The sequence below is a fragment of the Engystomops pustulosus genome, chromosome 4 (assembly GCF_040894005.1).
Source record: "Engystomops pustulosus chromosome 4, aEngPut4.maternal, whole genome shotgun sequence".
Classification (NCBI taxonomy): domain Eukaryota; kingdom Metazoa; phylum Chordata; class Amphibia; order Anura; family Leptodactylidae; genus Engystomops; species Engystomops pustulosus.
Genome location: NC_092414.1, coordinates 7209481 through 7237363, shown reverse-complemented (window position 1 = coordinate 7237363; position 27883 = coordinate 7209481). Strand labels below are relative to the sequence as shown.

At 46.5% G+C, this 27883-nt stretch overlaps 1 protein-coding gene across 3 annotated transcripts; it reads right to left on the bottom strand.

Moving 5' to 3' along the window:
• Nucleotides 1-102: 102 nt before the first annotated feature.
• Nucleotides 103-27877, bottom strand: CCDC77 (coiled-coil domain containing 77). Of its 3 annotated transcripts, none has more exons than XM_072144965.1 (12): nt 27514-27877; nt 8526-8583; nt 7748-7967; nt 6797-6939; nt 6254-6350; nt 6084-6162; nt 5917-5999; nt 5690-5838; nt 1307-1553; nt 1102-1227; nt 454-606; nt 103-367 (listed from the first exon to the last, which is right to left on the bottom strand). In XM_072144965.1, exons 1-12 carry the CDS (start codon nt 27875-27877, stop codon nt 221-223), a joined length of 1866 nt encoding a protein of 621 aa, XP_072001066.1. In that variant the 3' UTR covers nt 103-220. The 3 variants fall into 3 exon arrangements, with proteins under 3 accessions (XP_072001066.1, XP_072001067.1, XP_072001068.1); XM_072144966.1 differs by lacking the exon at nt 27514-27877 and adding an exon at nt 8978-9079; XM_072144967.1 differs by lacking the exon at nt 27514-27877 and adding an exon at nt 8925-9018.
• Nucleotides 27878-27883: the final 6 nt, after the last annotated feature.

Sequence of the window (27883 nt, the reverse complement as noted above, 5' to 3'; positions counted from 1 at the left end):
ATGCTGGGGGTTGTAGTGCCCATAAAGATACTGTACCAGATCTTCAGCGGGTGCAGATGTAGAGACACACTCTGAACATTAACATTGGCCATTGGAGCAAAATAAATAATAAAAAGCTTTTTAATAAAAATTTGCAACCAATCAATAAACTCCACCCACTTACAGGGAACCAATCAGGATTGTGAGTGATAATATAAATAGGAGGTACAGCAGGGGGCGCTCACCCCACCCGCAGCTCGTTCTCCAGGCCGTAGATTTTGGCTTTCAGGTTCCGTAATTCTCCTTGGATCTTGTGGGTCCGCTTGTTCCCCTGCCGTACGGCGCCGAGGATGGCGAGATCCTGGTCTGGTCCGATATTGAGGGTGACCTGCAGAGGGGGAGGTGAAGCCCAGGTGCTCAGCTGTACCAGAACATATATAGGGACCAGGTACAATCAGTACCGGCACCACTCACCTTGAAGAGCTGCTTCTCCACGTCCCGCAGCTTCTGCCGCAGCAGCTTGATGTCCGTCTTGAAGCCTTCCACCTCCATGTTGCGGCGCTTCTCCAGAGCCTCGTATCGTTGCGTCATGAGCTGCAGGCGCTTGGCCACTTTATCGGAGCGTTCCTGAAACAACAGTGCGAGATTAGCCATCAGAGGGGTCCCAGGACCCTCAAAGTGGCGGGGGAGCCCTTCTTGGACCCTCAAGGGGGATGAGGAGGGGGAATCCTTCCAGGACCGTCAAAGGGATTCTTCTGGGTCCATTTACTATTGAGAGGAGTTCACCATGGTCCTGGACAGCACCACACCATCGAGGGTCCGGAAATCCCACTTCTGAAGTGCTAGGCCCATGTGCACCGATATTAGGCCCAACCCATGACAAGTGTGAGAGACTACTATATAGAGAAGAGGTTGGAGAAGCCATTATTTCCACTATTTGTAGAAGGTGTGTACTTTAGGGTCAGAGATAAAGCCTCAGAACAAGAAGTGACAGTGATTTACTCCAGAGGTAAATATTAGCCCGGTCACAGATGTCCCCCAGCTTCCCCACCCCAGACCCAGAGCCGCCGGTACACAGACCATGCAGGAGGGGGGGGGGATACAGCAGCCCGAGGGTCTCACCTTGAAGATTTCTCTCCCCACGTCTCCCTCCTCGCGGATCTTCCCCAGCTCGTCCTCCAGGGCCACACACTGCTCCCGGTACATGTCCGACAGCCGGTGCGCCTGGGCCAGCTGTTCTGTCAGGTTCTGGATTTGTAATCAGGAAGATTTACAATATGTACGACATAAAAAAGATAAGTTATAGAGAAGCGGAAGAAGTCATCACCTTCACCTCCTCGCTGCGTGATGTGCGCGCCGTCCTCTCAGCGTGTGACAGCCTCAGGAGCTCCATCTCCTGCTCCCTCTCCCGCTCCGGATCATGACTTTTTGCAAGTTGTTCCCGACACCGATCCAACTCCTGTAATAACCGATCCTTCTCCGCCATCCAGGACTTCTCATTAGCCCGACCCTCAAACTTCAGCTGTAAGAAATCTCTGGTGCTCTCATACAGGAGCTTCTGAGTCTTATTCAGCCTAGAGAAGATAATCAGCTATTAACTATAATACTGCCCCCTATGTACAGGGGTATAACTACTATAATACTGCCTCCTATGTACAAGAATATAACTACTATAATACTGCCCCCTATGTACAGGAATATAACTACTATAATACCGCCCCCTATGTACAGGAATATAACTACTATAATACTGCCTCCTATGTACAAGAATATAACTACTATAATACTGCTCCCTATGTACAGGAATATAACTACTATAATACTGCCCCCTATGTACAGGAATATAACTACTATAATACTGTCCCCTATGTACAGGAATATAACTACTATAATACTGCCCCCTATGTACAAGAATATAACTACTATAATACTGCCCCCTATGTACAAGAATATAACTACTATAATACTGCCCCCTATGTACAAGAATATAACTACTATAATACTGCCCCCTATGTACAAGAATATAACTACTATAATACTGCCCCCTATGTACAGGAATATAACTACTATAATACTGCCCCCTATGTACAGGAATATAACTACTATAATACTGCCCCCTATGTACAGGAATATAACTACTATAATACTGCCTCCTATGTACAAGAATATAACTACTATAATACTGCCCTCTATGTACAAGAATATAACTACTATAATACTGCCCCCTATGTACAGGAATATAACTACTATAATACTGCCCCCTATGTACAAGAATATAACTACTATAATACTGCCCCCCTATGTACAGGAATATAACTACTATAATACTGCCCCCTATGTACAGGAATATAACTACTATAATACTGCCTCCTATGTACAAGAATATAACTACTATAATACTGCCCCCTATGTACAGGAATATAACTACTATAATACTGCCCCCTATGTACAGGAATATAACTACTATAATACTGCCCCCTATGTACACGAATATAACTACTATAATACTGCCCCCTATGTACAGGAATATAACTACTATAATACTGCCCCCTATGTACAAGAATATAACTACTATAATACTGCCCCCTATGTACAGGAATATAACTACTATAATACTGCCCCCTATGTACAGGAATATAACTGCTATAATACTGCCTCCTATGTACAGGAATATAACTACTATAATACTGCCCTCTATGTACAAGAATATAACTACTATAATACTGCCCCCTATGTACAGGAATATAACTACTATAATACTGCCCCCTATGTACAGGAATATAACTACTATAATACTGCCCCCTATGTACAGGAATATAACTACTATAATACTGCCTCCTATGTACAAGAATATAACTACTATAATACTGCCCCCTATGTACAAGAATATAACTACTATAATACTGCCCCCTATGTACAAGAATATAACTACTATAATACTGCCCCCTGTGTACAGGAATATAACTACTATAATACTGCCCCCTATGTACAGGAATATAACTACTATAATACTGCCCCCCATGTACAAGAATACAACTACTATAATACTGCCCCTATGTACAGGAATATAACTACTATAATACTGCCCCCCTATGTACAGGAATATAACTACTATAATACTGCCCTCTATGTACAAGAATATAACTACTATAATACTGCCCCCTATGTACAGGAATATAACTACTATAATACTGCCCCCTATGTACAGGAATATAACTACTATAATACTGCCCCCTATGTACAGGAATATAACTACTATAATACTGCCCCCTATGTACAGGAATATAACTACTATAATACTGCCCCCTATGTACAGGAATATAACTACTATAATACTGCCCCCTATGTACAAGAATATAACTACTATAATACTGCCTCCTATGTACAAGAATATAACTACTATAATACTGCCCCCTATGTACAAGAATATAACTACTATAATACTGCCCCCTATGTACAGGAATATAACTACTATAATAATGCCCCCTATGTACAGGAATATAGCTACTATAATACTGCCCCCTATGTACAGGAATATAACTACTATAATACTGCCCCCTATGTACAGGAATATAACTACTATAATACTGCCCCCTATGTACAAGAATATAACTACTATAATACTGCCCCCTATGTACAAGAATATAACTACTATAATACTGCCCCCTATGTACAGGAATATAACTACTATAATACCTCCCCCTATGTACAAGAATATAACTACTATAATACTACCCCCTATGTACAGGAATATAACTACTATAATACAGCCCCCTATGTACAGGAATATAACTACTATAATACTGCCCCCTATGTACAGGAATATAACTACTATAATACTGCCCCCTATGTACACGAATATAACTACTATAATACTGCCCCCTATGTACAAGAATATAACTACTATAATACTACCCCCTATGTACACGAATATAACTACTATAATACGGCCCCCTATGTACAAGAATATAACTACTATAATACTACCCCCTATGTACAGGAATATAACTACTATAATACAGCCCCCTATGTACAAGAATATAACTACTATAATACTGCCCCCTATGTACAAGAATATAACTACTATAATACTGCCCCCTATGTACAAGAATATAACTACTATAATACTGCCCCCTATGTACAGGAATATAACTGCTATAATACTGCCCCCTATGTACAAGAATATAACTACTATAATACTGCCCCCTATGTACACGAATATAACTACTATAATACTGCCCCCTATGTACAAGAATATAACTACTATAATACTGCCCCTATGTACAGGAATATAACTACTATAATACTGCCCCCTATGTACAAGAATATAACTACTATAATACTGCCCCCTATGTACACGAATATAACTACTATAATACTGCCCCCTATGTACAAGAATATAACTACTATAATACTGCCCCTATGTACAGGAATATAACTACTATAATACTGCCCCCTATGTACAAGAATATAACTACTATAATACTGCCCCCTATGTACAAGAATATAACTACTATAATACTGCCCCCTATGTACAAGAATATAACTACTATAATACTGCCCCCTATGTCCAGGAATATAACTACTATAATACGGCCCCCTATGTACAGGAATATAACTACTATAATACTGCCCCCTATGTACAAGAATATAACTACTATAATACTGCCCCCTATGTACAAGAATATAACTACTATAATACTGCCCCCTATGTACAAGAATATAACTACTATAATACTGCCCCCTATGTCCAGGAATATAACTACTATAATACTGCCCCCTATGTCCAGGAATATAACTACTATAATACTGCCCCCTATGTCCAGGAATATAACTACTATAATACTGCCCCCTATGTCCAGGAATATAACTACTATAATACTGCTCCCTATGTACAAGGATATAACTACTATAATACTGCCCCCTATGTACAGGAATATAACTACTATAATACTGCCCCCTATGTACAGGGATATAACTACTATAATACTGCCTCCTATGTACAAGAATATAACTACTATAATACTGCCCCCTATGTACAGGAATATAACTACTATAATACTGCCCCCTATGTACAGGAATATAACTACTATAATACTGCCCCTATGTACAAGAATATAACTACTATAATACTGCTCCCTATGTACAAGAATATAACTACTATAATACTGCTCCCTATGTACAAGAATATAACTACTATAATACTGCCCCTATGTACAAGAATATAACTACTATAATACTGCCCCTATGAACAAGAATATAACTACTATAATACTGCCCCTATGAACAAGAATATAACTACTATAATACTGCCCCCTATGTACAGGAATATAACTACTATAATACTGCTCCCTATGTACAAGAATATAACTACTATAATACTGCCCCCTATGTACAAGAATATAACTACTATAATACTGCCCCTATGTACAAGAATATAACTACTATAATACTGCCCCCTATGTACAGGAATATAACTACTATAATACTGCCCCCTATGTACAGGAATATAACTACTATAATACTGCCCCCTATGTACAAGAATATAACTACTATAATACTGCCCCTATGTACAGGAATATAACTACTATAATACTGCCCCCTATGTACAGGAATATAACTACTATAATACTGCCCCCTATGTACAAGAATATAACTACTATAATACTGCCCCCTATGTACGGGGATATAACCGTTACACTACACGCACTTATCAGTCATGTCCTTGATCTTGGCCTGGTCTCGCTGGTGCTGGACCTGGGCCTCCTCCATGCGGATCCTGCGGTCATCCAGTAGCGCCTCGGCCTGCTCCTTGGAGAGCCGGGTTTGCTCCTCTAGTTGGGCTTGCAGCGCCTCCACCTGCAGAGAACATGAGCTGTAGATGATATTGGAGCTTAGTGTCTCCGCACCCCTGCCTGGTCTCTCCTGGGGTCTCACCTGGAGCAGGAGGGTCTGGTCATCGGGTTTGTCTTGAGTTGGGGCTCGGTGGTTCTTCCCAGACGTTCGGCTTTTCTTCCCAGCTTTAGAGAGAGAAGGGATAACATTGGGTCACGTGGGGTCATGACTCCAGGACGCAGCCCTGTAACGCAGGGTCATCATCTCACCTGTTCCAGCCTGGGCCGGGTGCTGCTCCTTCCGGTCATTGGGGTCTCTGGTCTGCAGGGGGCGCTGCGCTATGGTGACCTGTAGAACCAGAGAAGAGACACCGACAGGTTACACATTACTATCTAGGATCATGTGCCAATAAATCCATGATTAACCCCTTCATTCCCACCTTGTTTGGCGGCTCCTTATGGAAGTAAGTGATCTCCCCGCCGCCTGTTCCCACCAGGGCAAGAAGTCGCTGGATTTTCTTCCTGTCCTCCAGTTCTCTAGGGTAAAATACAAGGTATAGAAGGACTAATGGACAGAAGTAGACGGCACCAGCCAATACATAGTGGCAGCTCATCGGTACTGCAGCTCACATGTATGGGAAGTGAGCAGCCACTATACAGTGGACGGAGCCTTGTGCTTCTGTATGGATCCAGCTGTAGTGTCACGACTGCTCTTTGTTCCATGAACAGCTCCACCACAGCCCATGAGGTAGTGTTCGGTATTGCATCTCACTCCATGAGCGAGTCTGCAGTGCAATACCAAACTCACCCTATGGACAGGGGCGGCGCTGTTCCTGGAAGAGAGCGCTGATGTTTGTCTAATCTTTGACAACCCCTTTAAAATGCAACCATTACTAGTCATCCAAAACAGGTGAACCAAAGGAATGGAAGCCGTCATGTTGTCTAGAAGCTGCCATGTAAAGAAGTGGACCCCACAGTCTCACCGGATCTTCAGGCGGTCGTTCTCCGAGTACAGCCGCAGGACATGCTCGCGCTCCTGGAAGAGGTAAACCTGCATGTCGCTCAGCGCCTTCTGCAGCTCCGCAATCTCCTCCTCCCGCTGCCGCATCTCCCACTGGAGCTTGTGCTGCCGAAGACAAGAGGATGATGTCAGGTCACTACAGGCAGCTAGACCCTCCCCACATAGACGTAGGGGACCCCTCCCCTGATGAGGCCCCCCCCAGTAGTCGTAGGGGGATCCCTTCCTGACAAGCCCTGCAATAGACCCCCAACGAGCTCCCCAATAGACGTAGGGGGATCCCTCCCCACATAGACGTAGGGGGATCCCAACCTCAACAAGCCCCCCATAAAAGTAGGGGATCCCCCCACCCAAGGAGCTCCCCTGTAGACGTTGGCAACACCTTTCCTGATGAGGCCCCCCACTAGACGTAGGGTGACCTCTCCCTGACAAGCACCGCCATAGACTTATGGGAATCCTCCCCCAACAAGCACCCTAATAGACGTAGAGGGACCCCTGATGATCCCCCCCCCATAGACGTAGGGGAACCCCCCCGAAGAGCCCCCCCGGCCCATTAGACATCAGGGGACCTTTCCCGAAGAGCCCCCCCATTTGACATGGAGGAACCCTCCCTCGAACAGCCCCCCATTAGATGTAGGGGAACCCTACCCCAATGAGCCCCCCCATAGAAGTAGGGTGATCCCTCCCCTGATGAGGAGCCCCCTTCCCAATAGAAGTAGGGTGATCCCTCCCCTCATGAGGAGCCCCCCTCCCAATAGAAGTAGGGTGATCCCTCCCCTGATGAGGAGCCCCCCTCCCAATAGAAGTAGGGTGATCCCTCCCCTGATGAGGAGCCCCCCTCCCAATAGAAGTAGGGTGATCCCTCCCCCATAGACACAGATGAAAGCCTCCCCCGACGAGTCCCCCACTACTTCACCTGCTCCTCGTACGTGGCTTTGTACTGCTCCAGCCTCTTCACCAGGTCTTCATGTTCCTCGTCAAACTCTGCGATCTTCCTGCGGTAATACTCCAGCAGCTCGCGGGACGGGCGCAGGTACGCCAGGCGCTCATTAATCGGAGGCAACGGGGTGGAGTCCGCCGGCCGGGGGCTGCAGTCATAGGACACTGACAAGTCTGGAGTGTGGGGGGTCCGATACCTGAGAAAGAGCGGGGGAGATTATCAACCGGACACAACCGGAGCTCCATTTACTGATGGTTTTCGGCTGACGCACATCTCAGGGGAATGAGCCCTCTAGGGGTGTGTTCACACTTTACCACCTTGTTCCGTTATGCGAGTAACCCCGTGGATCGTACCAAGTTTACACATTTGCCCCCCCCCCCCCCATTCACAGGAGAACGAATGGTGGGGGTCCGAGTACTGATCACGAGGACGGGACCCTCTGCGACACGGAGGAGGGGGGTCCTATTCTCACCATGGATCTTTAGACAATGATTGGCAGCGCTGTATAGAATCTGGAATGGTGGACACTGCCAGAGTATTGAATATTCTCCGGATTACGGGGGGTCCCAGGAGTCAGACCACCACCAATCAGCGTATCCCCCCCTTATTCTGTGCATAGGGGGGAACTGCAGAACTTGGTACAAACCCTTTAAAGGGGAACCTTAGAAATTGTGTACCAATAATCACTAGGACGCTCCCCTGTGTCATAACAAGAGGGGTAAATCCCCCCGTTACGTGCCCCCCTGGGTCTCACCTGCCGCCCCGGTGGTCTCTGGGTGGTGACAGCGCCATATCCACAAAATACACAAAACCTGAAAGAAGGGAAGAGAAAACAACATCAGTAAAGTCACAGATGATTCAATCACTGGGGTATCCCCAATTCTTATCCCAGCAGGGACCCCCAGAGATCCCAGTACAGCAGCGCCCCCTGGCTACCTGATGTGCAGGAAGCTTAAAGGGGTTGTCACAGAGGGTTTTATCATTAGGGGTCCCCCACTTATGTGCATACGACCAGGGGTTCAGACTGCATCCTGTGACAACCCCTTTAAATCAGACATAAGTTATACCGCAATTCACACTATGTAGGATGCGTTTTTTTTTTTTAAAGCGCATGGAATAAGAGGGTTCAGCAGGAACACCCCTCCCTATATACCGGTATACAGCAGGACAGTGAGTAATAGAAGGTCACATATCACCGGCTCTCACCCGCTCCCTCCGCCGCCTCAGCCTCACTGCTCAACTGAAAAGAACCAAACAAGCCGCCGGTCGCGTCACAGCCAATCACAGCGCCGCTTCGTTCTCCGGCCAATCAGGAGCAGCGTCATTGCTGTCACGGCGCGCGGTGCTCACCGGTAAATGTAGTTCTATGTTCTACGCCCTGGACTGTACATTATTATTATTATTATTATTATTGTAGCCGTAGTATCACATTACAGAATAAAAGTTATAATATTATTATTAGTGACACACTACTGCGCGGCTTCTGATATTCTGACTGAAATCTGCGCGGTTACTAAGGACAACAGCATTGTTTACCATACATTCCATGAGGCGCTGTTCACATTTGCGGATATGACAGGAAGAATAGAACTTGAAGGATTAACTTCCCATGAATATAACCCTCTATATTATGTCCCCTTAGTGTCCTGACCCTCAATATTATGTCCCCTTAGTGTCCTGACCCTCTATATTATGTCCCCTTAGTGTCCTGACCCTCTATATTATGTCCCCTTAGTGTCCTGACCCTCTATATTATGTCCCCTTAGTGTTCTGACCCTCTATATTATGTCCCCTTAGTACCCTGGCCCTCTATATTATGTCCCCTTAGTGTCCTGACCCTCTATATTATGTCCCTTAGTGCCCTGACCCTCTATATTATGTCCCCTTAGTGTCCTGACCCTCTATATTATGTCCCTTAGTGCCCTGACCCTCTATATTATGTCCCCTTAGTACCCTGGCCCTCTATATTATGTCCCCTTAGTGTCCTGACCCTCTATATTATGTCCCTTAGTGCCCTGACCCTCTATATTATGTCCCTTAGTGTCCTGACCCTCTATATTATGTCCCCTTACTGCCCTGACCCTCTATATTATGTCCCCTTAGTGCCCTGACCCTCTATATTATGTCCCCTTAGTGTCCTGACCCTCAATATTATGTCCCCTTAGTGTCCTGACCCTCTATATTATGTCCCCTTAGTGTCCTGACCCTCTATATTATGTCCCCTTAGTGCCCTGACCCTCTATATTATGTCCCCTTAGTACCCTGGCCCTCTATATTATGTCCCCTTAGTGTCCTGACCCTCTATATTATGTCCCTTAGTGCCCTGACCCTCTATATTATGTCCCTTAGTGTCCTGACCCTCTATATTATGTCCCCTTACTGCCCTGACCCTCTATATTATGTCCCCTTAGTGCCCTGACCCTCTATATTATGTCCCCTTAGTGTCCTGACCCTCAATATTATGTCCCCTTAGTGTCCTGACCCTCTATATTATGTCCCCTTAGTGTCCTGACCCTCTATATTATGTCCCCTTAGTGTCCTGACCCTCTATATTATGTCCCCTTAGTGTCCTGACCCTCTATATTATGTCCCCTTAGTGTCCGGACCCTCTATATTATGTCCCCTTAGTGCCCTGACCCTCTATATTATGTCCCCTTAGTGTCCTGACCCTCTATATTATGTCCCTTAGTGCCCTGACCCTCTATATTATGTCCCCTTAGTGTCCTGACCCTCTATATTATGTCCCCTTAGTGTCCTGACCCTCTATATTATGTCCCCTTAGTGTCCTGACCCTCTGTATTATGTCCCCTTAGTGTCCTGACCCTCTATATTATGTCCCCTTAGTGTCCCTGACCCTCTATATTATGTCCCCTTAGTGTCCTGACCCTCTATATTATGTCCCTTAGTGTCCTGACCCTCTATATTATGTCTCCTTAGTGTCACTGACCCTCTATATTATGTCCCCTTAGTGCCCTGACCCTCTATATTATGTCCCCTTAGTGCCCTGACCCTCTATATTATGTCCCCTTAGTGTCCTGACCCTCTATATTATGTCCCCTTAGTGTCCTGACCCTCTATATTATGTCCCCTTAGTGTCCTGACCCTCTATATTATGTCCTCGTGTCCTGACCCTCTATATTATGTCCCCTTAGTGCCCTGACCCTCTATATTATGTCTCCTTAGTGTCCTGACCCTCTATATTATGTCCCTTAGTGCCCTGACCCTCTATATTATGTCCCTTAGTGTCCTGACCCTCTATATTATGTCCCCTTAGTGCCCTGACCCTCTATATTATGTCCCCTTAGTGCCCTGACCCTCTATATTATGTCCCCTTAGTGTCCTGACCCTCAATATTATGTCCCCTTAGTGTCCTGACCCTCTATATTATGTCCCCTTAGTGTCCTGACCCTCTATATTATGTCCCCTTAGTGTCCTGACCCTCTATATTATGTCCCCTTAGTGTCCTGACCCTCTATATTATGTCCCCTTAGTGTCCGGACCCTCTATATTATGTCCCCTTAGTGCCCTGACCCTCTATATTATGTCCCCTTAGTGTCTCTGACCCTCTATATTATGTCCCCTTAGTGTCCTGACCCTCTATATTATGTCCCCTTAGTGTCCTGACCCTCTGTATTATGTCCCCTTAGTGTCCTGACCCTCTGTATTATGTCCCCTTAGTGTCCTGACCCTCTATATTATGTCCCCTTAGTGTCCCTGACCCTCTATATTATGTCCCCTTAGTGTCCTGACCCTCTATATTATGTCCCCTTAGTGTCCTGACCCTCTATATTATGTCCCCTTAGTGTCTCTGACCCTCTATATTATGTCCCCTTAGTGTCCTGACCCTCTATATTATGTCCCCTTAGTACCCTGGCCCTCTATATTATGTCCCCTTAGTGTCCTGACCCTCTATATTATGTCTCCTAAGTGTCCTGACCCTCTATATTATGTCCCCTTAGTGCCCTGACCCTCTATATTATGTCCCCTTAGTGTCCTGACCCTCTATATTATGTCTCCTAAGTGTCCTGACCCTCTATATTATGTCCCCTTAGTGCCCTGACCCTCTATATTATGTCCCCTTAGTGTCCTCACCCTCTATATTATGTCCCCTTAGTGTCCTGACCCTCTATATTATGTCCCCTTAGTGTCCTGACCCTCTATATTATGTCTCCTTAGTGTCCTGACCCTCTATATTATGTCCCTTAGTGTCCTGACCCTCTATATTATGTCTCCTTAGTGTCACTGACCCTCTATATTATGTCCCCTTAGTGCCCTGACCCTCTATATTATGTCCCCTTAGTGCCCTGACCCTCTATATTATGTCCCCTTAGTGTCCTGACCCTCTATATTATGTCCCCTTAGTATCCTGACCCTCCATATTATGTCTCCTTAGTGTCCTGACCCTCTATATTATGTCCCTTAGTGTCCTGACCCTCTATATTATGTCTCCTTAGTGTCACTGACCCTCTATATTATGTCCCCTTAGTGCCCTGACCCTCTATATTATGTCCCCTTAGTGCCCTGACCCTCTATATTATGTCCCCTTAGTGTCCTGACCCTCTATATTATGTCCCCTTAGTATCCTGACCCTCCATATTATGTCCCCTTAGTGTCCTGACCCTCTATATTATGTCCCTTAGTGCCCTGACCCTCTATATTATGTCCCTTAGTGTCCTGACCCTCTATATTATGTCCCCTTAGTGCCCTGACCCTCTATATTATGTCCCCTTAGTGCCCTGACCCTCTATATTATGTCCCCTTAGTGTCCTGACCCTCTATATCAGGGGTCAGGAACCTTTTTGGCTGAGAGAGCCATGAATGCCACATATTTTAAAATGTTATTCCGTAAGAGCCGTACAATATGCACATGTCCCCCAGTAGATAGGTACTCCCAGTGTCACAGGTGCCCCTGCGATCTAGGTCTCGGATCGCAGGCACACCCGTGCCCCTCTCCAAGGTGGCGCCCCTTTCTGAGGTCACTCAACTCACCACTTTCCGTCTCCCGGCTGGCAAGTGTGCGTGCACCGCACTCGCAGATTTGAAGGGCTAGTGTGCCGCTGCCCACTTCCCAGGTTCCTATAAAGACCGGCGGCTCCCAGCATTCCCCATCTGATCTTAGTGCTTCATGCCTATGTGGAAGCTTTCTACAGTGTTTCCTTCCCAAGTGTTGACCTCCCATTGTGACCCCGGAGTTGTTCCTAATTCTGCTCCTTCGCTGCCAGCCCTGATCTCTTGCTCCGTCCCCGACCTTGCATCATTGCCGCCTACCTTGACCGTCTGCCTGTTCCTGACCACGAGACTGCCTAGTGATTCTGTACCTTGACCTTGGCTGCCACCGTGGACAAGTCGCGCCTGTGGAACGATCTGGTTGTACAACGCTGTAGAAAGACCATCCTGCTTTGCGGCGGGCTCTAGTGAAGACCAGGTGCCACTTAGACTCCGGTCCCAGGTGTCTGCTTACATCATTGTCCGCGGTGGACCAGGGGGTTCACCATTCCAAATCCTGACACCCACCACATGCCTCCCAGTAGATAGGTAGTGATAGCACATACTTCCAGTAAATGGGAACCCACAGCACATGCCCCCAAGTAAATAGGTAGCTACAGCACATACCCCCAGCCACAGCACATGCTTCGCAGGAGATAGGTAGTCACAGCACATGCCTCTGAGTACATAGGTAGTCACAGCACATGCCTCCGAGTACATAGGTAGTCACAGCACATGCCTCCGAGTACATAGGTAGTCACAGCACATGCCTCCGAGTACATAGGTAGCCACAGCACATTTTCCCAGTAGATAGGTAGCCACAGCACATGCCTCCCAGTATATAGGTAGCCACAGCACATGCCCCCAGTATATAGGTAGCCACAGCACATACTCCCAAGTAAATAGGTAGCCACAGCACATGCCCCCAAGTAGATAGGTAGCCACAGCACATGCCCCCAGTATATAGATAGCCACAGCACATGCTTCACAGGAGATAGGTAGTCACAGCACATGCCTCCAAATACATAGGTAGCCCCAGCACATACTCCCAGTAAATGGGTAGCCACAGCACATACTCCCAGTAGATAGGTAGCCACAGCACATACTCCCAGTAGATAGGTAGCCCCAGCACATACTCCCAGTAGATAGGTAGCCACAGCACATACTCCCAGTAGATAGGTAGCCACAGCACATACTCCCAGTAGATAGGTAGCCACAGCACATTTTCCAAGTAGATAGGTAGCCACAGCACATGCCTCCCAGTATATAGGTAGCCACAGCACATACTCCCAGTATATAGGTAGCCACAGCACATACTCCCAGTATATAGGTAGCCACAGCACATACCCCCAGTATATAGGTAGCCACAGCACATGCCCCCAAGTAGATAGGTAGCCACACCACATGCCTCCCAGTAGATGGGTAGTCACAGCAAAAAAAAAAATATTCATTTACCAGCGTTACTTGCAGACAGCTCCTTATCACTCCCAACCTCTTCTCTTTGACCCAGGCTTAGACGATGGCCGTCTGGGTCATACAAAGGACGTAAGCAGCGGTAACATCGCTGCCTGTGTCCAGTGATCAGTCCAAGAGACACACAGCAGCCATCACTACTTATTACAGATCTGTCTGAGAGCCAGATGCAGCCAACAAAAGAGCCATATCTGGCTCCCGAGCCATAGGTTCCCTACCCCTGCTCTATATTATGTCCCCTTAGTGTCCTGACCCTCTATATTATGTCCCCTTAGTGTCCTGACCCTCTATATTATGTCCCCTTAGTGTCCTGACCCTCTATATTATGTCCCTTAGTGTCCTGACCCTCTATATTATGTCTCCTTAGTGTCCTGACCCTCTATATTATGTCCCTTAGTGTCCTGACCCTCTATATTATGTCCCCTTAGTGCCCTGACCCTCTATATTATGTCCCCTTAGTGTCCTGACCCTCTATATTATGTCCACTTAGTGTCCTGACCCTCTATATTATGTCCACTTAGTGTCCGGACCCTCTATATTATGTCCCCTTAGTGTCCTGACCCTCTATATTATGTCCCCTTAGTGTCCTGACCCTCTATATTATGTCCCCTTAGTGTCCTCACCCTCTATATTATGTCCCCTTAGTGCCCTGACCCTCTATATTATGTCCCCTTAGTGCCCTGACCCTCTATATTATGTCCCCTTAGTGCCCTGACCCTCTATATTATGTCCCTTAGTGTCCTGACCCTCTATATTATGTCCCCTTAGTGTCCTGACCCTCTATATTATGTCCTCGTGTCCTGACCCTCTATATTATGTCCCCTTAGTGTCCTGACCCTCTATATTATGTCCCCTTAGTGTCCCTGACCCTCTATATTATGTCCCCTTAGTGTCCTGACCCTCTACATTATGTCCCCTTAGTGTCCTGACCCTCTATATTATGTCCCCTTAGTGTCCTGACCCTCTATATTATGTCCCCTTAGTGTCCTGACCCTCTATATTATGTCCCCTTAGTGTCCTCACCCTCTATATTATGTCCCCTTAGTGTCCTGACCCTCTATATTATGTCCCCTTAGTGTCCTGACCCTCTATATTATGTCCCCTTAGTGTCCTGACCCTCTATATTATGTCCACTTAGTGTCCGGACCCTCTATATTATGTCCCCTTAGTGTCCTGACCCTCTATATTATGTCCCCTTAGTGTCCTGACCCTCTATATTATGTCCTCGTGTCCTGACCCTCTATATTATGTCCCTTAGTGTCCTGACCCTCTATATTATGTCTCCTTAGTGTCCTGACCCTCTATATTATGTCCCTTAGTGTCCTGACCCTCTATATTATGTCCCCTTAGTGTCCTGACCCTCTATATTATGTCCACTTAGTGTCCTGACCCTCTATATTATGTCCCCTTAGTGTCCTGACCCTCTATATTATGTCCACTTAGTGTCCGGACCCTCTATATTATGTCCCCTTAGTGTCCTGACCCTCTATATTATGTCCCCTTAGTGTCCTGACCCTCTATATTATGTCCTCGTGTCCTGACCCTCTATATTATGTCCCCTTAGTGTCCTGACCCTCTATATTATGTCCCCTTAGTGTCCCTGACCCTCTATATTATGTCCCCTTAGTGTCCTGACCCTCTACATTATGTCCCCTTAGTGTCCTTACCCTCTATATTATGTCACCTTAGTGTCCTGACCCTCTATATTATGTCCCCTTAGTGTCCTGACCCTCTATATTATGTCCTCGTGTCCTGACCCTCTATATTATGTCCCCTTAGTGTCCTGACCCTCTATATTATGTCCCCTTAGTGTCCTCACCCTCTATATTATGTCCCCTTAGTGCCCTGACCCTCTACATTATGTCCCCTTAGTGTCCTTACCCTCTATATTATGTCACCTTAGTGTCCTGACCCTCTATATTATGTCCCCTTAGTGCCCTGACCCTCTATATTATGTCCCCTTAGTGTCCTGACCCTCTATATTATGTCACCTTAGTGTCCTGACCCTCTATATTATGTCCCCTTAGTGCCCTGACCCTCTATATTATGTCCCCTTAGTGTCCTGACCCTCTATATTATGTCCCCTTAGTGTCCTGACCCTCTATATTATGTCCCCTTAGTGTCCTGACCCTCTATATTATGTCCCCTTAGTGTCCTGACTCTCTATATTATGTCCCCTTAGTGTCCTGACCCTCTATATTATGTCCCTTTAGTGTCCTGACCCTCTATATTATGTCCCCTTAGTGTCCTGACCCTCTATATTATGTCCCCTTAGTGTCCTGACCCTCTATATTATGTCCCCTTAGTGTCCTGACCCTCTATATTATGTCCTCGTGTCCTGACCCTCTATATTATGTCCCCTTAGTGTCCTGACCCTCTATATTATGTCCCCTTAGTGTCCCTGACCCTCTATATTATGTCCCCTTAGTGCCCTGACCCTCTATATTATGTCTCCTTAGTGCCCTGACCCTCTATATTATGTCCCCTTAGTGTCTCTGACCCTCTATATTATGTCCCCTTAGTGTCCTTACCCTCTATATTATGTCCCCTTAGTGTCCTGACCCTCTATATTATGTCTCCTAAGTGTCCTGACCCTCTATATTATGTCCCCTTAGTGTCCTGACCCTCTATATTATGTCCCCTTAGTGCCCTGATCCTCTATATTATGTCCCCTTAGTGTCCTGACCCTCAATATTATGTCCCCTTAGTGTCCTGACCCTCTATATTATGTCCCCTTAGTGCCCTGACCCTCTATATTATGTCTCCTTAGTGCCCTGACCCTATATATTATGTCCCCTTAGTGCCCTGACCCTCTATATTATGTCTCCTTAGTGTCCTGACCCTCTATATTATGTCCCCTTAGTGTCCCTGACCCTCTATATTATGTCCCCTTAGTGTCCTGACCCTCTATATTATGTCCCCTTAGTGTCCTGACCCTCTATATTATGTCCCCTTAGTGTCCTGACCCTCTATATTATGTCCCCTTAGTGTCCTGACCCTCTATATTATGCCCCCTTAGTGTCCTGACCCTCTATATTATGTCCCCTTAGTGCCCTGACCCTCTATATTATGTCCCCTTAGTGTCCTGACCCTCTATATTATGTACCCTTAGTGTCCTGACCCTCTATATTATGTCCCCTTAGTGCCCTGACCCTCTATATTATGTCCCCTTAGTGCCCTGACCCTCTATATTATGTCCCTTAGTGTCCCTGACCCTCTATATTATGTCCCCTTAGTGTCCTGACCCTCTATATTATGTCCCCTTAGTGCCCTGACCCTCTATATTATGTCCCCTTAGTGTCCTGACCCTCTATATTATGTCCCCTTAGTGTCCTGACCCTCTATATTATGCCCCCTTAGTGTCCTGACCCTCTATATTATGTCCCCTTAGTGCCCTGACCCTCTATATTATGTCCCCTTAGTGCCCTGACCCTCTATATTATGTCCCCTTAGTGTCCTGACCCTCTATATTATGTCCCCTTAGTGTCCTCACCCTCTATATTATGTCCCCTTAGTGTCCTGACCCTCTATATTATGTCCTCTTAGTGTCCTGACCCTCTATATTATGTCCCCTTAGTCTCCTGACCCTCTATATTATGTCCCCTTAGTGTCCTGACCCTCTATATTATGTCCCCTTAGTGCCCTGACCCTCTATATTATGTCCCCTTAGTGTCCTGACCCTCTATATTATGTCCCCTTAGTGCCCTGACCCTCTATATTATGTCTCCTTAGTGCCCTGACCCTCTGTATTATGTCTCCTTAGTGTCCTGACCCTCTATATTATGTCCCCTTAGTGTCCTGACCCTCTATATTATGTCCCCTTAGTGTCCCTGACCCTCTATATTATGTCCCCTTAGTGTCCCTGACCCTCTATATTATGTCCCCTTAGTGTCCTGACCCTCTATATTATGCCCCCTTAGTGTCCTGACCCTCTATATTATGTCCCCTTAGTGCCCTGACCCTCTATATTATGTCCCCTTAGTGTCCTCACCCTCTATATTATGTCCCCTTAGTGCCCTGACCCTCTATATTATGTCCCCTTAGTGTCCTGACCCTCTATATTATGTCCCCTTAGTGCCCTGACCCTCTATATTATGTCCCCTTAGTGCCCTGACCCTCTATATTATGTCCCCTTAGTGTCCTGACCCTCTATATTATGTCCCCTTAGTGTCCTCACCCTCTATATTATGTCCCCTTAGTGTCCTGACCCTCTATATTATGTCCTCTTAGTGTCCTGACCCTCTATATTATGTCCCCTTAGTCTCCTGACCCTCTATATTATGTCCCCTTAGTGTCCTGACCCTCTATATTATGTCCCCTTAGTGCCCTGACCCTCTATATTATGTCCCCTTAGTGTCCTGACCCTCTATATTATGTCCCCTTAGTGTCCTCACCCTCTATATTATGTCCCCTTAGTGTCCTGACCCTCTATATTATGTCCTCTTAGTGTCCTGACCCTCTATATTATGTCCCCTTAGTCTCCTGACCCTCTATATTATGTCCCCTTAGTGTCCTGACCCTCTATATTATGTCCCCTTAGTGTCCTGACCCTCTATATTATGTCCCCTTAGTGTCCTGACCCTCTATATTATGTCCCCTTAGTGTCCTGACCCTCTATATTATGTCCCATTAGTGTCCTGACCCTCTATATTATGTCCCCTTAGTGTCCTGACCCTCTATATTATGTCCCATTAGTGTCCTGACCCTCTATATTATGTCCCCTTAGTGTCCTGACCCTCTATATTATGTCCCCTAAGTGTCCTGACCCTCTATATTATGTCTCCTTAGTGTCCTGACCCTCTATATTATGTCCCCTTAGTCTCCTGACCCTCTATATTATGTCCCCTTAGTGTCCCTGACCCTCTATATTATGTCCCCTTAGTGCCCTGACCCTCTATATTATGTCCCCTTAGTGCCCTGACCCTCTATATTATGTCCCCTTAGTGCCCTGACCCTCTATATTATGTCCCCTTAGTGTCCTGACCCTCTATATTATGTCTCCTTAGTGTCCTGACCCTCTATATTATGTCTCCTTAGTGTCCTGACCCTCTATATTATGTCCCCTTAGTGTCCCTGACCCTCTATATTATGTCCCCTTAGTGTCCCTGACCCTCTATATTATGTCCCCTTAGTGTCCTGATCCTCTATATTATGTCCCCTTAGTGCCCTGACCCTCTATATTATGTCTCCTTAGTGCCCTGACCCTCTATATTATGTCCCCTTAGTGTCTCTGACCCTCTATATTATGTCCCCTTAGTGCCCTGACCCTCTATATTATGTCCCCTTAGTGCCCTGACCCTCTATATTATGTCCCCTTAGTGTCTCTGACCCTCTATATTATGTCCCCTTAGTGCCCTGACCCTCTATATTATGTCCCCTTAGTGTCTCTGACCCTCTATATTATGTCCCCTTAGTGTCCTGACCCTCTATATTATGTCCCTTAGTGTCCTGACCCTCTATATTATGCCCCCTTAGTGTCCTGACCCTCCATATTATGTCCCCTTAGTGCCCTGACCCTCTATATTATGTCCCCTTAGTGTCTCTGACCCTCTATATTATGTCCCCTTAGTGCCCTGACCCTCTATATTATGTCCCCTTAGTGTCTCTGACCCTCTATATTATGTCCCCTTAGTGTCCTGACCCTCTATATTATGTCCCCTTAGTGTCCTGACCCTCTATATTATGTCCCTTAGTGTCCTGACCCTCTATATTATGCCCCCTTAGTGTCCTGACCCTCCATATTATGTCCCCTTAGTGCCCTGACCCTCTATATTATGTCCCCTTAGTGTCTCTGACCCTCTATATTATGTCCCCTTAGTGTCCTGACCCTCTATATCAGTGATTTTCAACCTGTGTGCCGCGACACAAGGTTGAGTGTGCCGCGGGGGAAAGTTGCCCGAACTAGGCTGCCCCGGTGTCGAGCTGCCGCCGCACCCCCGTATTTCTGCCCCATACTTACCTCCAAGTCCCACGGCGGCGATCCGCCCGTCTTCTGTAGCTCCTGTACCGCGCGGCCCATGTCACGTGACTGACGCGACCTGACGTCAGGTCGCGTAAGTCACGTGACCAGAGGCGCGCGGTGCAGGAGCTACAGAAGGTGAGCGGATCGCCATTAGGAGTGAAGGTACGCGGAAGAAGACATCAAGGGTAAGTATATAGGGTTATTATTTGTATAAGGAAGGTAGCTAGGGTTTTTTTTTTTTATTAGTAAAGGTAGGCTGGGGCTTTTTATTTGTTAAGGGGGGCCTCTAGGGCCTTTTAATTAGTAAAGGGGGGCCTCTAGGTCCTTTTAATTAGTAAAGGGGGGCCTCTAGGGCCTTTTAATTAGTAAAGGGGGGGCTCTAGGGCCTTTTAATTAGTAAAGGGGGGCCTCTAGGGCCTTTTAATTAGTAAAGGGGGGCCGCTGGGTCTTTTAATTAGTAAAGGGGGGCCGCTGGGTCTTTTAATTAGTAAAGGGGGGCCTCTAGGGCCTTTTAATTAGTAAAGGGGGGCCTCTAGGGCCTTTTAATTAGTAAAGGGGGGCCTCTAGGGCCTTTTAATTAGTAAAGGGGGGGCTCTAGGGCCTTTTAATTAGTAAAGGGGGGCTCTAGGGCCTTTTAAATAGTAAAGGGAGGCCGCTACGGGCTCTTAATTTGTAATGGGAGACAGCTAGGGCCTTTTTATTAGTAAAGGGAGGCCTCTAGGGGCTTTTTATTAGTAAAGGGAGGCAGCTAGGGGCTTTTTATTAGTAAAGGGAGGCCTCTAGGGGCTTTTTATTAGTAAAGGGAGGCCGCCAGGGGCTTTTTATTAGTAAAGGGAGGCATCTAGGGGCTTTTTATTAGTAAAGGGAGGCCGCCAGGGGCTTTTTATTAGTAAAGGGAGGCAGCTAGGGGCTTTTTATTAGTAAAGGGAGGCATCTAGGGGCTTTTTATTAGTAAAGGGAGGCAGCTAGGGCCTTTTTATTAGTAAAGGGAGGCATCTAGGGGCTTTTTATTAGTAAAGGGAGGCAGCTAGGGCCTTTTTATTAGTAAAGGGAGGCATCTAGGGCCTTTTTATTAGTAAAGGGAGGCAGCTAGGGCCTTTTTATTAGTAAAGGGAGGCAGCTAGGGGCTTTTTATTAGTAAAGGGAGGCATCTAGGGGCTTTTTATTAGTAAAGGGAGGCATCTAGGGGCTTTTTATTAGTAAAGGGAGGCTGCTAGGGCCTTTTTATTAGTAAAGGGAGGCAGCTAGGGGCTTTTTATTAGTAAAGGGAGGCAGCTAGGGGCTTTTTATTAGTAAAGGGAGGCAGCTAGGGGCTTTTTATTAGTAAAGGGAGGCCGCCAGGGGCTTTTTATTAGTAAAGGGAGGCCGCCAGGGGCTTTTTATTAGTAAAGGGAGGCAGCTAGGGGCTTTTTATTAGTAAAGGGAGGCAGCTAGGGGCTTTTTATTAGTAAAGGGAGGCCGCCAGGGGCTTTTTATTAGTAAAGGGAGGCCGCCAGGGGCTTTTTATTAGTAAAGGGAGGCAGCTAGGGGCATTTTATTAGTAAAGGGAGGCAGCCAGGGGCTTTTTATTAGTAAAGGGAGGCAGCTAGGTGCATTTTATTAGTAAAGGGAGGCCGCCAGGGGCTTTTTATTAGTAAAGGGGGGCCGCTAGGGGCATTTTATTAGTAAAGGGAGGCAGCTAGGGGCATTTTATTAGTAAAGGGAGGCAGCTAGGGGCATTTTATTAGTAAAGGGAGGCAGCTAGGTGCATTTTATTAGTAAAGGGAGGCCGCCAGGGGCTTTTTATTAGTAAAGGGGGGCCGCCAGGGGCTCTTGATTAGTAAAGGGGGGCAGCTAGGGGCTTTTTATTAGTAAAGGGAGGCAGCTAGGGGCTTTTTATTAGTAAAGGGAGGCCGCCAGGGGCTTTTTATTAGTAAAGGGAGGCCGCCAGGGGCTTTTTATTAGTAAAGGGAGGCAGCTAGGGGCATTTTATTAGTAAAGGGAGGCAGCCAGGGGCTTTTTATTAGTAAAGGGAGGCAGCTAGGTGCATTTTATTAGTAAAGGGAGGCCGCCAGGGGCTTTTTATTAGTAAAGGGGGGCCGCTAGGGGCATTTTATTAGTAAAGGGAGGCAGCTAGGGGCATTTTATTAGTAAAGGGAGGCAGCTAGGGGCATTTTATTAGTAAAGGGAGGCCGCCAGGGGCTTTTTATTAGTAAAGGGAGGCAGCTAGGGGCATTTTATTAGTAAAGGGAGGCAGCCAGGGGCTTTTTATTAGTAAAGGGAGGCAGCTAGGGGCATTTTATTAGTAAAGGGAGGCCGCCAGGGGCTTTTTATTAGTAAAGGGAGGCCGCCAGGGGCTTTTTATTAGTAAAGGGAGGCAGCTAGGGCCTTTTTATTAGTAAAGGGAGGCCGCAAGGGGCTTTTTATTAGTAAAGGGAGGCAGCTAGGGGCTTTTTATTAGTAAAGGGAGGCATCTAGGGGCTTTTTATTAGTAAAGGGAGGCCGCAAGGGGCTTTTTATTAGTAAAGGGAGGCCGCCAGGGGCTTTTTATTAGTAAAGGGAGGCAGCTAGGGCCTTTTTATTAGTAAAGGGAGGCCGCAAGGGGCTTTTTATTAGTAAAGGGAGGCCTCTAGGGGCTTTTTATTAGTAAAGGGAGGCAGCTAGGGGCTTTTTATTAGTAAAGGGAGGCCGCCAGGGGCTTTTTATTAGTAAAGGGAGGCAGCTAGGGGCTTTTTATTAGTAAAGGGAGGCAGCTAGGGGCTTTTTATTAGTAAAGGGAGGCATCTAGGGGCTTTTTATTAGTAAAGGGAGGCAGCTAGGGGCTTTTTATTAGTAAAGGGAGGCAGCTAGGGGCTTTTTATTAGTAAAGGGAGGCCGCAAGGGGCTTTTTATTAGTAAAGGGAGGCCGCCAGGGCCTTTTTATTAGTAAAGGGAGGCATCTAGGGGCTTTTTATTAGTAAAGGGAGGCAGCTAGGGCCTTTTTATTAGTAAAGGGAGGCATCTAGGGGCTTTTTATTAGTAAAGGGAGGCATCTAGGGGCTTTTTATTAGTAAAGGGAGGCAGCTAGGGCCTTTTTATTAGTAAAGGGAGGCATCTAGGGGCTTTTTATTAGTAAAGGGAGGCCGCTAGGGCCTTTTTATTAGTAAAGGGAGGCATCTAGGGGCTTTTTATTAGTAAAGGGAGGCAGCTAGGGCCTTTTTATTAGTAAAGGGAGGCATCTAGGGGCTTTTTATTAGTAAAGGGAGGCCGCCAGGGGCTTTTTATTAGTAAAGGGAGGCCGCCAGGGGCTTTTTATTAGTAAAGGGAGGCAGCCAGGGGCTTTTTATTAGTAAAGGGAGGCCGCTAGAGGTTTTTATTAGTAAAGGGAGGCCTTTTATGACTGTTTTAGTGTCATTTTGTGCTATTTTGGTTGGTGGTGTGCCCCAGGATTTTCTAAGTATAAAAAGTGTGCCGCGGCTCAAAAAAGGTTGAAAATCACTGCTCTATATTATGTCCCCTTAGTGTCCTGACCCTCTATATTATGTCCCCTTAGTGTCCTCACCCTCTATATTATCTCCCCTTAGTGTCCTGACCCTCTATATTATGTCCTCTTAGTGTCCTGACCCTCTATATTATGTCCCCTTACTGCCCTGACCCTCTATATTATGTCCCCTTAGTGCCCTGACCCTCTATATTATGTCCCCTTAGTGCCCTGACCCTCTATATTATGTCCCCTTAGTGTCCTCACCCTCTATATTATGTCCCCTTAGTGTCCTCACCCTCTATATTATGTCCCCTTAGTGTCCTGACCCTCTATATTATGTCCCCTTAGTGTCCTGACCCTCTATATTATGCCCCCTTAGTGTCCTGACCCTCTATATTATCTCCCCTTAGTGTCCTGACCCTCTATATTATGTCCTCTTAGTGTCCTGACCCTCTATATTATGTCCCCTTAGTGTCCCTGACCCTCTATATTATGTCCCCTTAGTGCCCTGACCCTCTATATTATGTCCCCTTAGTATCCTGACCCTCTATATTATGTCCCCTTAGTGTCCTGACCCTCTATATTATGTCCCCTTAGTGCCCTGACCCTCTATATTATGTCCCCTTAGTGTCCGGACCCTCTATATTATGTCCCCTTAGTATCCTGACCCTCTATATTATGTCCCCTTAGTGTCCTGACCCTCTATATTATGTCTCCTTAGTGTCCTGACCCTCTATATTATGTCCCCTTAGTGTCCCTGACCCTCTATATTATGTCCCCTTAGTGCCCTGACCCTCTATATTATGTCCCCTTAGTATCCTGACCCTCTATATTATGTCACCTTAGTGTCCTGACCCTCTATATTATGTCCCCTTAGTGCCCTGACCCTCTATATTATGTCCCCTTAGTATCCTGACCCTCTATATTATGTCCCCTTAGTGTCCTGACCCTCTATATTATGTCCCCTTAGTGTCCTGACCCTCTATATTATGTCCCCTTAGTGCCCTGACCCTCTGTATTATGTCCCCTTAGTGTCCTGACCCTCTATATTATGTCCCCTTAGTGTCCTGACCCTCTATATTATGTCCCCTTAGTGTCCTGACCCTCTATATTATGTCCCCTTAGTGTCCTGACCCTCTATATTATGTCCCCTTAGTGTCCTGACCCTCTATATTATGTCCCCTTAGTGCCCTGACCCTCTATATTATGTCCCCTTAGTGCCCTGACCCTCTATATTATGTCCCCTTAGTGTCCTGACCCTCTATATTATGTCTCCTTAGTGCCCTGACCCTCTATATTATGTCCCCTTAGTGTCCTGACCCTCTATATTATGTCCCCTTAGTGTCCTGACCCTCTATATTATATCCCCTTAGTGTCCTGACCCTCTATATTATGTCTCCTTAGTGCCCTGACCCTTTATATTATGTCTCCTTAGTGTCCTGACCCTCTATATTATGTCTCCTTAGTGTCCTGACCCTCTATATTATGTCCCCTTAGTGCCCTGACCCTCTATATTATGTCCCCTTAGTGTCCTGACCCTCTATATTATGTCCCCTTAGTGTCCTGACCCTCTATATTATGTCCCCTTAGTGTTTTTTTACATTGCAGTTGATGGGAGAGTGGAACCCCCATCCTCCTTCCTAATATTGTAGCTGTACAGCACTGACCCCACACAGGGTCTCATGTCCCCTCTGAGAGGAGCAGCACTTTCTCCATTCTCCTATAGGGGACGCTGTGTGGGTGTTAGGTGTCTTATCTAGTGACAATGTGATCACATTTGTCTGGAGTCGTGTCATCTGCGCCCCTCTAGCACCCGGGTGTCACCTGCACCCCTTTCCCCCCCCCTTGGTTGTCACCTGCACCCCCCCCCCTTGGGTGTCACCTGCACCCCCCTGGGTGTCACAAGCACCCCTCCCCCCCTTGGGTGTCACTTGCACCCCTCCCCCCGGGTGTCACCTGCGCCCCCCCAGCATCGGGCACTCACTGAGCGTCACACAACATGTAATCACAGGATTTTATTCACACTCCGGAATTAGAACAGTTTGGGGGGATTTTTGCTCCTGAGCCACAAGTGGTCCGGGGGTCCGGCCATAAGGACTGGTCCCATCAACCGCTGCTCCAAACTACAGCCCAAAAGTTACACAACTACAACTCCCATCACTCCCTGTGACTTGATGGTAGAGGGGTTTTCTGCAGGACATGATGGAGGTTGTAGTCTGCATGTCACCATGCACCAGTCAGTATGTACATCATGGGGTACAGTCAGTATATGTGGGGATACACTCAGTTTGTATATATTGGGGTACAGTCAGAACATGTAGGGGGCACTGTATAAATTGGGTTACAGACAGTCTGTATATATTGGGGTACAGTGAGTATATATTGGGGTACAGCCTGTACATGGGGGGGGGGGGCGATCAGTCTGTATATATTGGGGTATTGTGACTCTGTATCTATTGGGGTACAGTCAGCCTGTATATTTTGAGGTAAAGTCAGTCTGTATATATGAGGGTACAGTCTGTATATATTGGGGTGGTACAGTCTGAATATATATGGGGTACAGTCCATATATGTTGGGGTGCAGTCTGTATATAATGGGATACAGTCTGTATATATGGGGGTACAGTGAGTCTGTATATATTAGGGTACAGTCTGTATATATATTGGGGTACAGTCTGTATATATTGGGGAACAGTCTGTATATATGAGGGTACAGTCTGTATATATTGGGGTGGTACAGTCTGAATATATATGGGATACAGTCCATATATGTTGGGGTGCAGTCTGTATATAATGGGATACAGTCTGTATATATGGGGGTACAGTGAGTCTGTATATATTAGGGTACAGTCTGTATATTTTTGGGTATAGTGAGTCTGTATCTATGGGGATACAGTCTATCTATTGGGGTACAGTCTGTATATATGGGGGTACAGTCTGTATATATTGGGGTGGTACAGTCAGTATATATGAGGGTACAGTCTATATATATTGGGGTGGTACAGTCAGTATATATGAGGGTACAGTCTATATATATTGGGGTGGTACAGTCTGTATATATTTTTGGGTACAGTCAGTCTGTATATATGGGGGGTACAGTCTATATATATATGGGGGGTACAGTCTATATATATGGGGGGTACAGTCTATATATATATGGGGGGTACAGTCTATATATATGGGGGGTACAGTCTATATATATGGGGGGTACAGTCTGTATCTGTATATATTGGGGTGGTACAGTCTGTATATATATTGGGGTACAGTCTGTATATATTGGGGTACAGTCTGTATATATTGGGGTGGTACAGTCTGTATATATATTGGGGTACAGTCAGTCTGTATATATGGGGGTACAGTCTGTATATATTGGGGTGGTACAGTCTGTATATATATTGGGGTACAGTCAGTCTGTATATATGGGGGTACAGTCTGTATATATTGGGGTGGTACAGTCTGTATATATTGGGGAACAGTCTGTATATATGGGGGGTACAGTCTGTATATATGGGGGTACAGTCTGTATATATTGGGGTGGTACAGTCTGTATATATATTGGGGTACAGTCTGTCTGTATATATGGGGGTACAGTCTGTATATATTGGGGGGGTTACAGTCAGTCTGTATATATTGGGGGGTTACAGTCAGTCTGTATATATTGGGGTACAGTCTGTCTGTATATATGGGGGTACAGTCTGTATATATTGGGGGGTTACAGTCAGTCTGTATATATTGGGGGGTTACAGTCAGTCTGTATATATTGGGGTACAGCCTCTCTGGGTCTCCTCCTCCGCTCTTTATCCCTATCATTTGGCTGCTGCTGCTGCGCCCCTGGCGGCCGGCTCCCGTAGTGCAGCGCAGGAGGACGCGGAGTGATACCTCCCAGCACCGCTCGCCAGATCCCTCCGCCCGGTGAGGCATCACTGCGGGCCTGTAGTCCCCGCCACGTCCCCGGTCTCCGTCTTCTCCCCGCTCGGGTCTCCTCTCCGGCCCCGTCACCCCGCAGGGCACTACCTCCCGGCTGGCGGAGGGGGACAGTTCCGGTTTCCGGTGACCCCCCACTTCCGGCCTCGAACTGAGAGGAAAACAAACCGGTATCTGCTGCCCGGTGACGGAGAGCCGGGGCCCGGGAGTCAGGACGCGGGTATCTCCGCCATAACACCGGGAGACGCTGACTACCGGACTGGGCCGGAGGTAGTCGGACTGTACCACCTGAGCAGGAGGGGGTCCCGGGCCCTGCCATTCACTA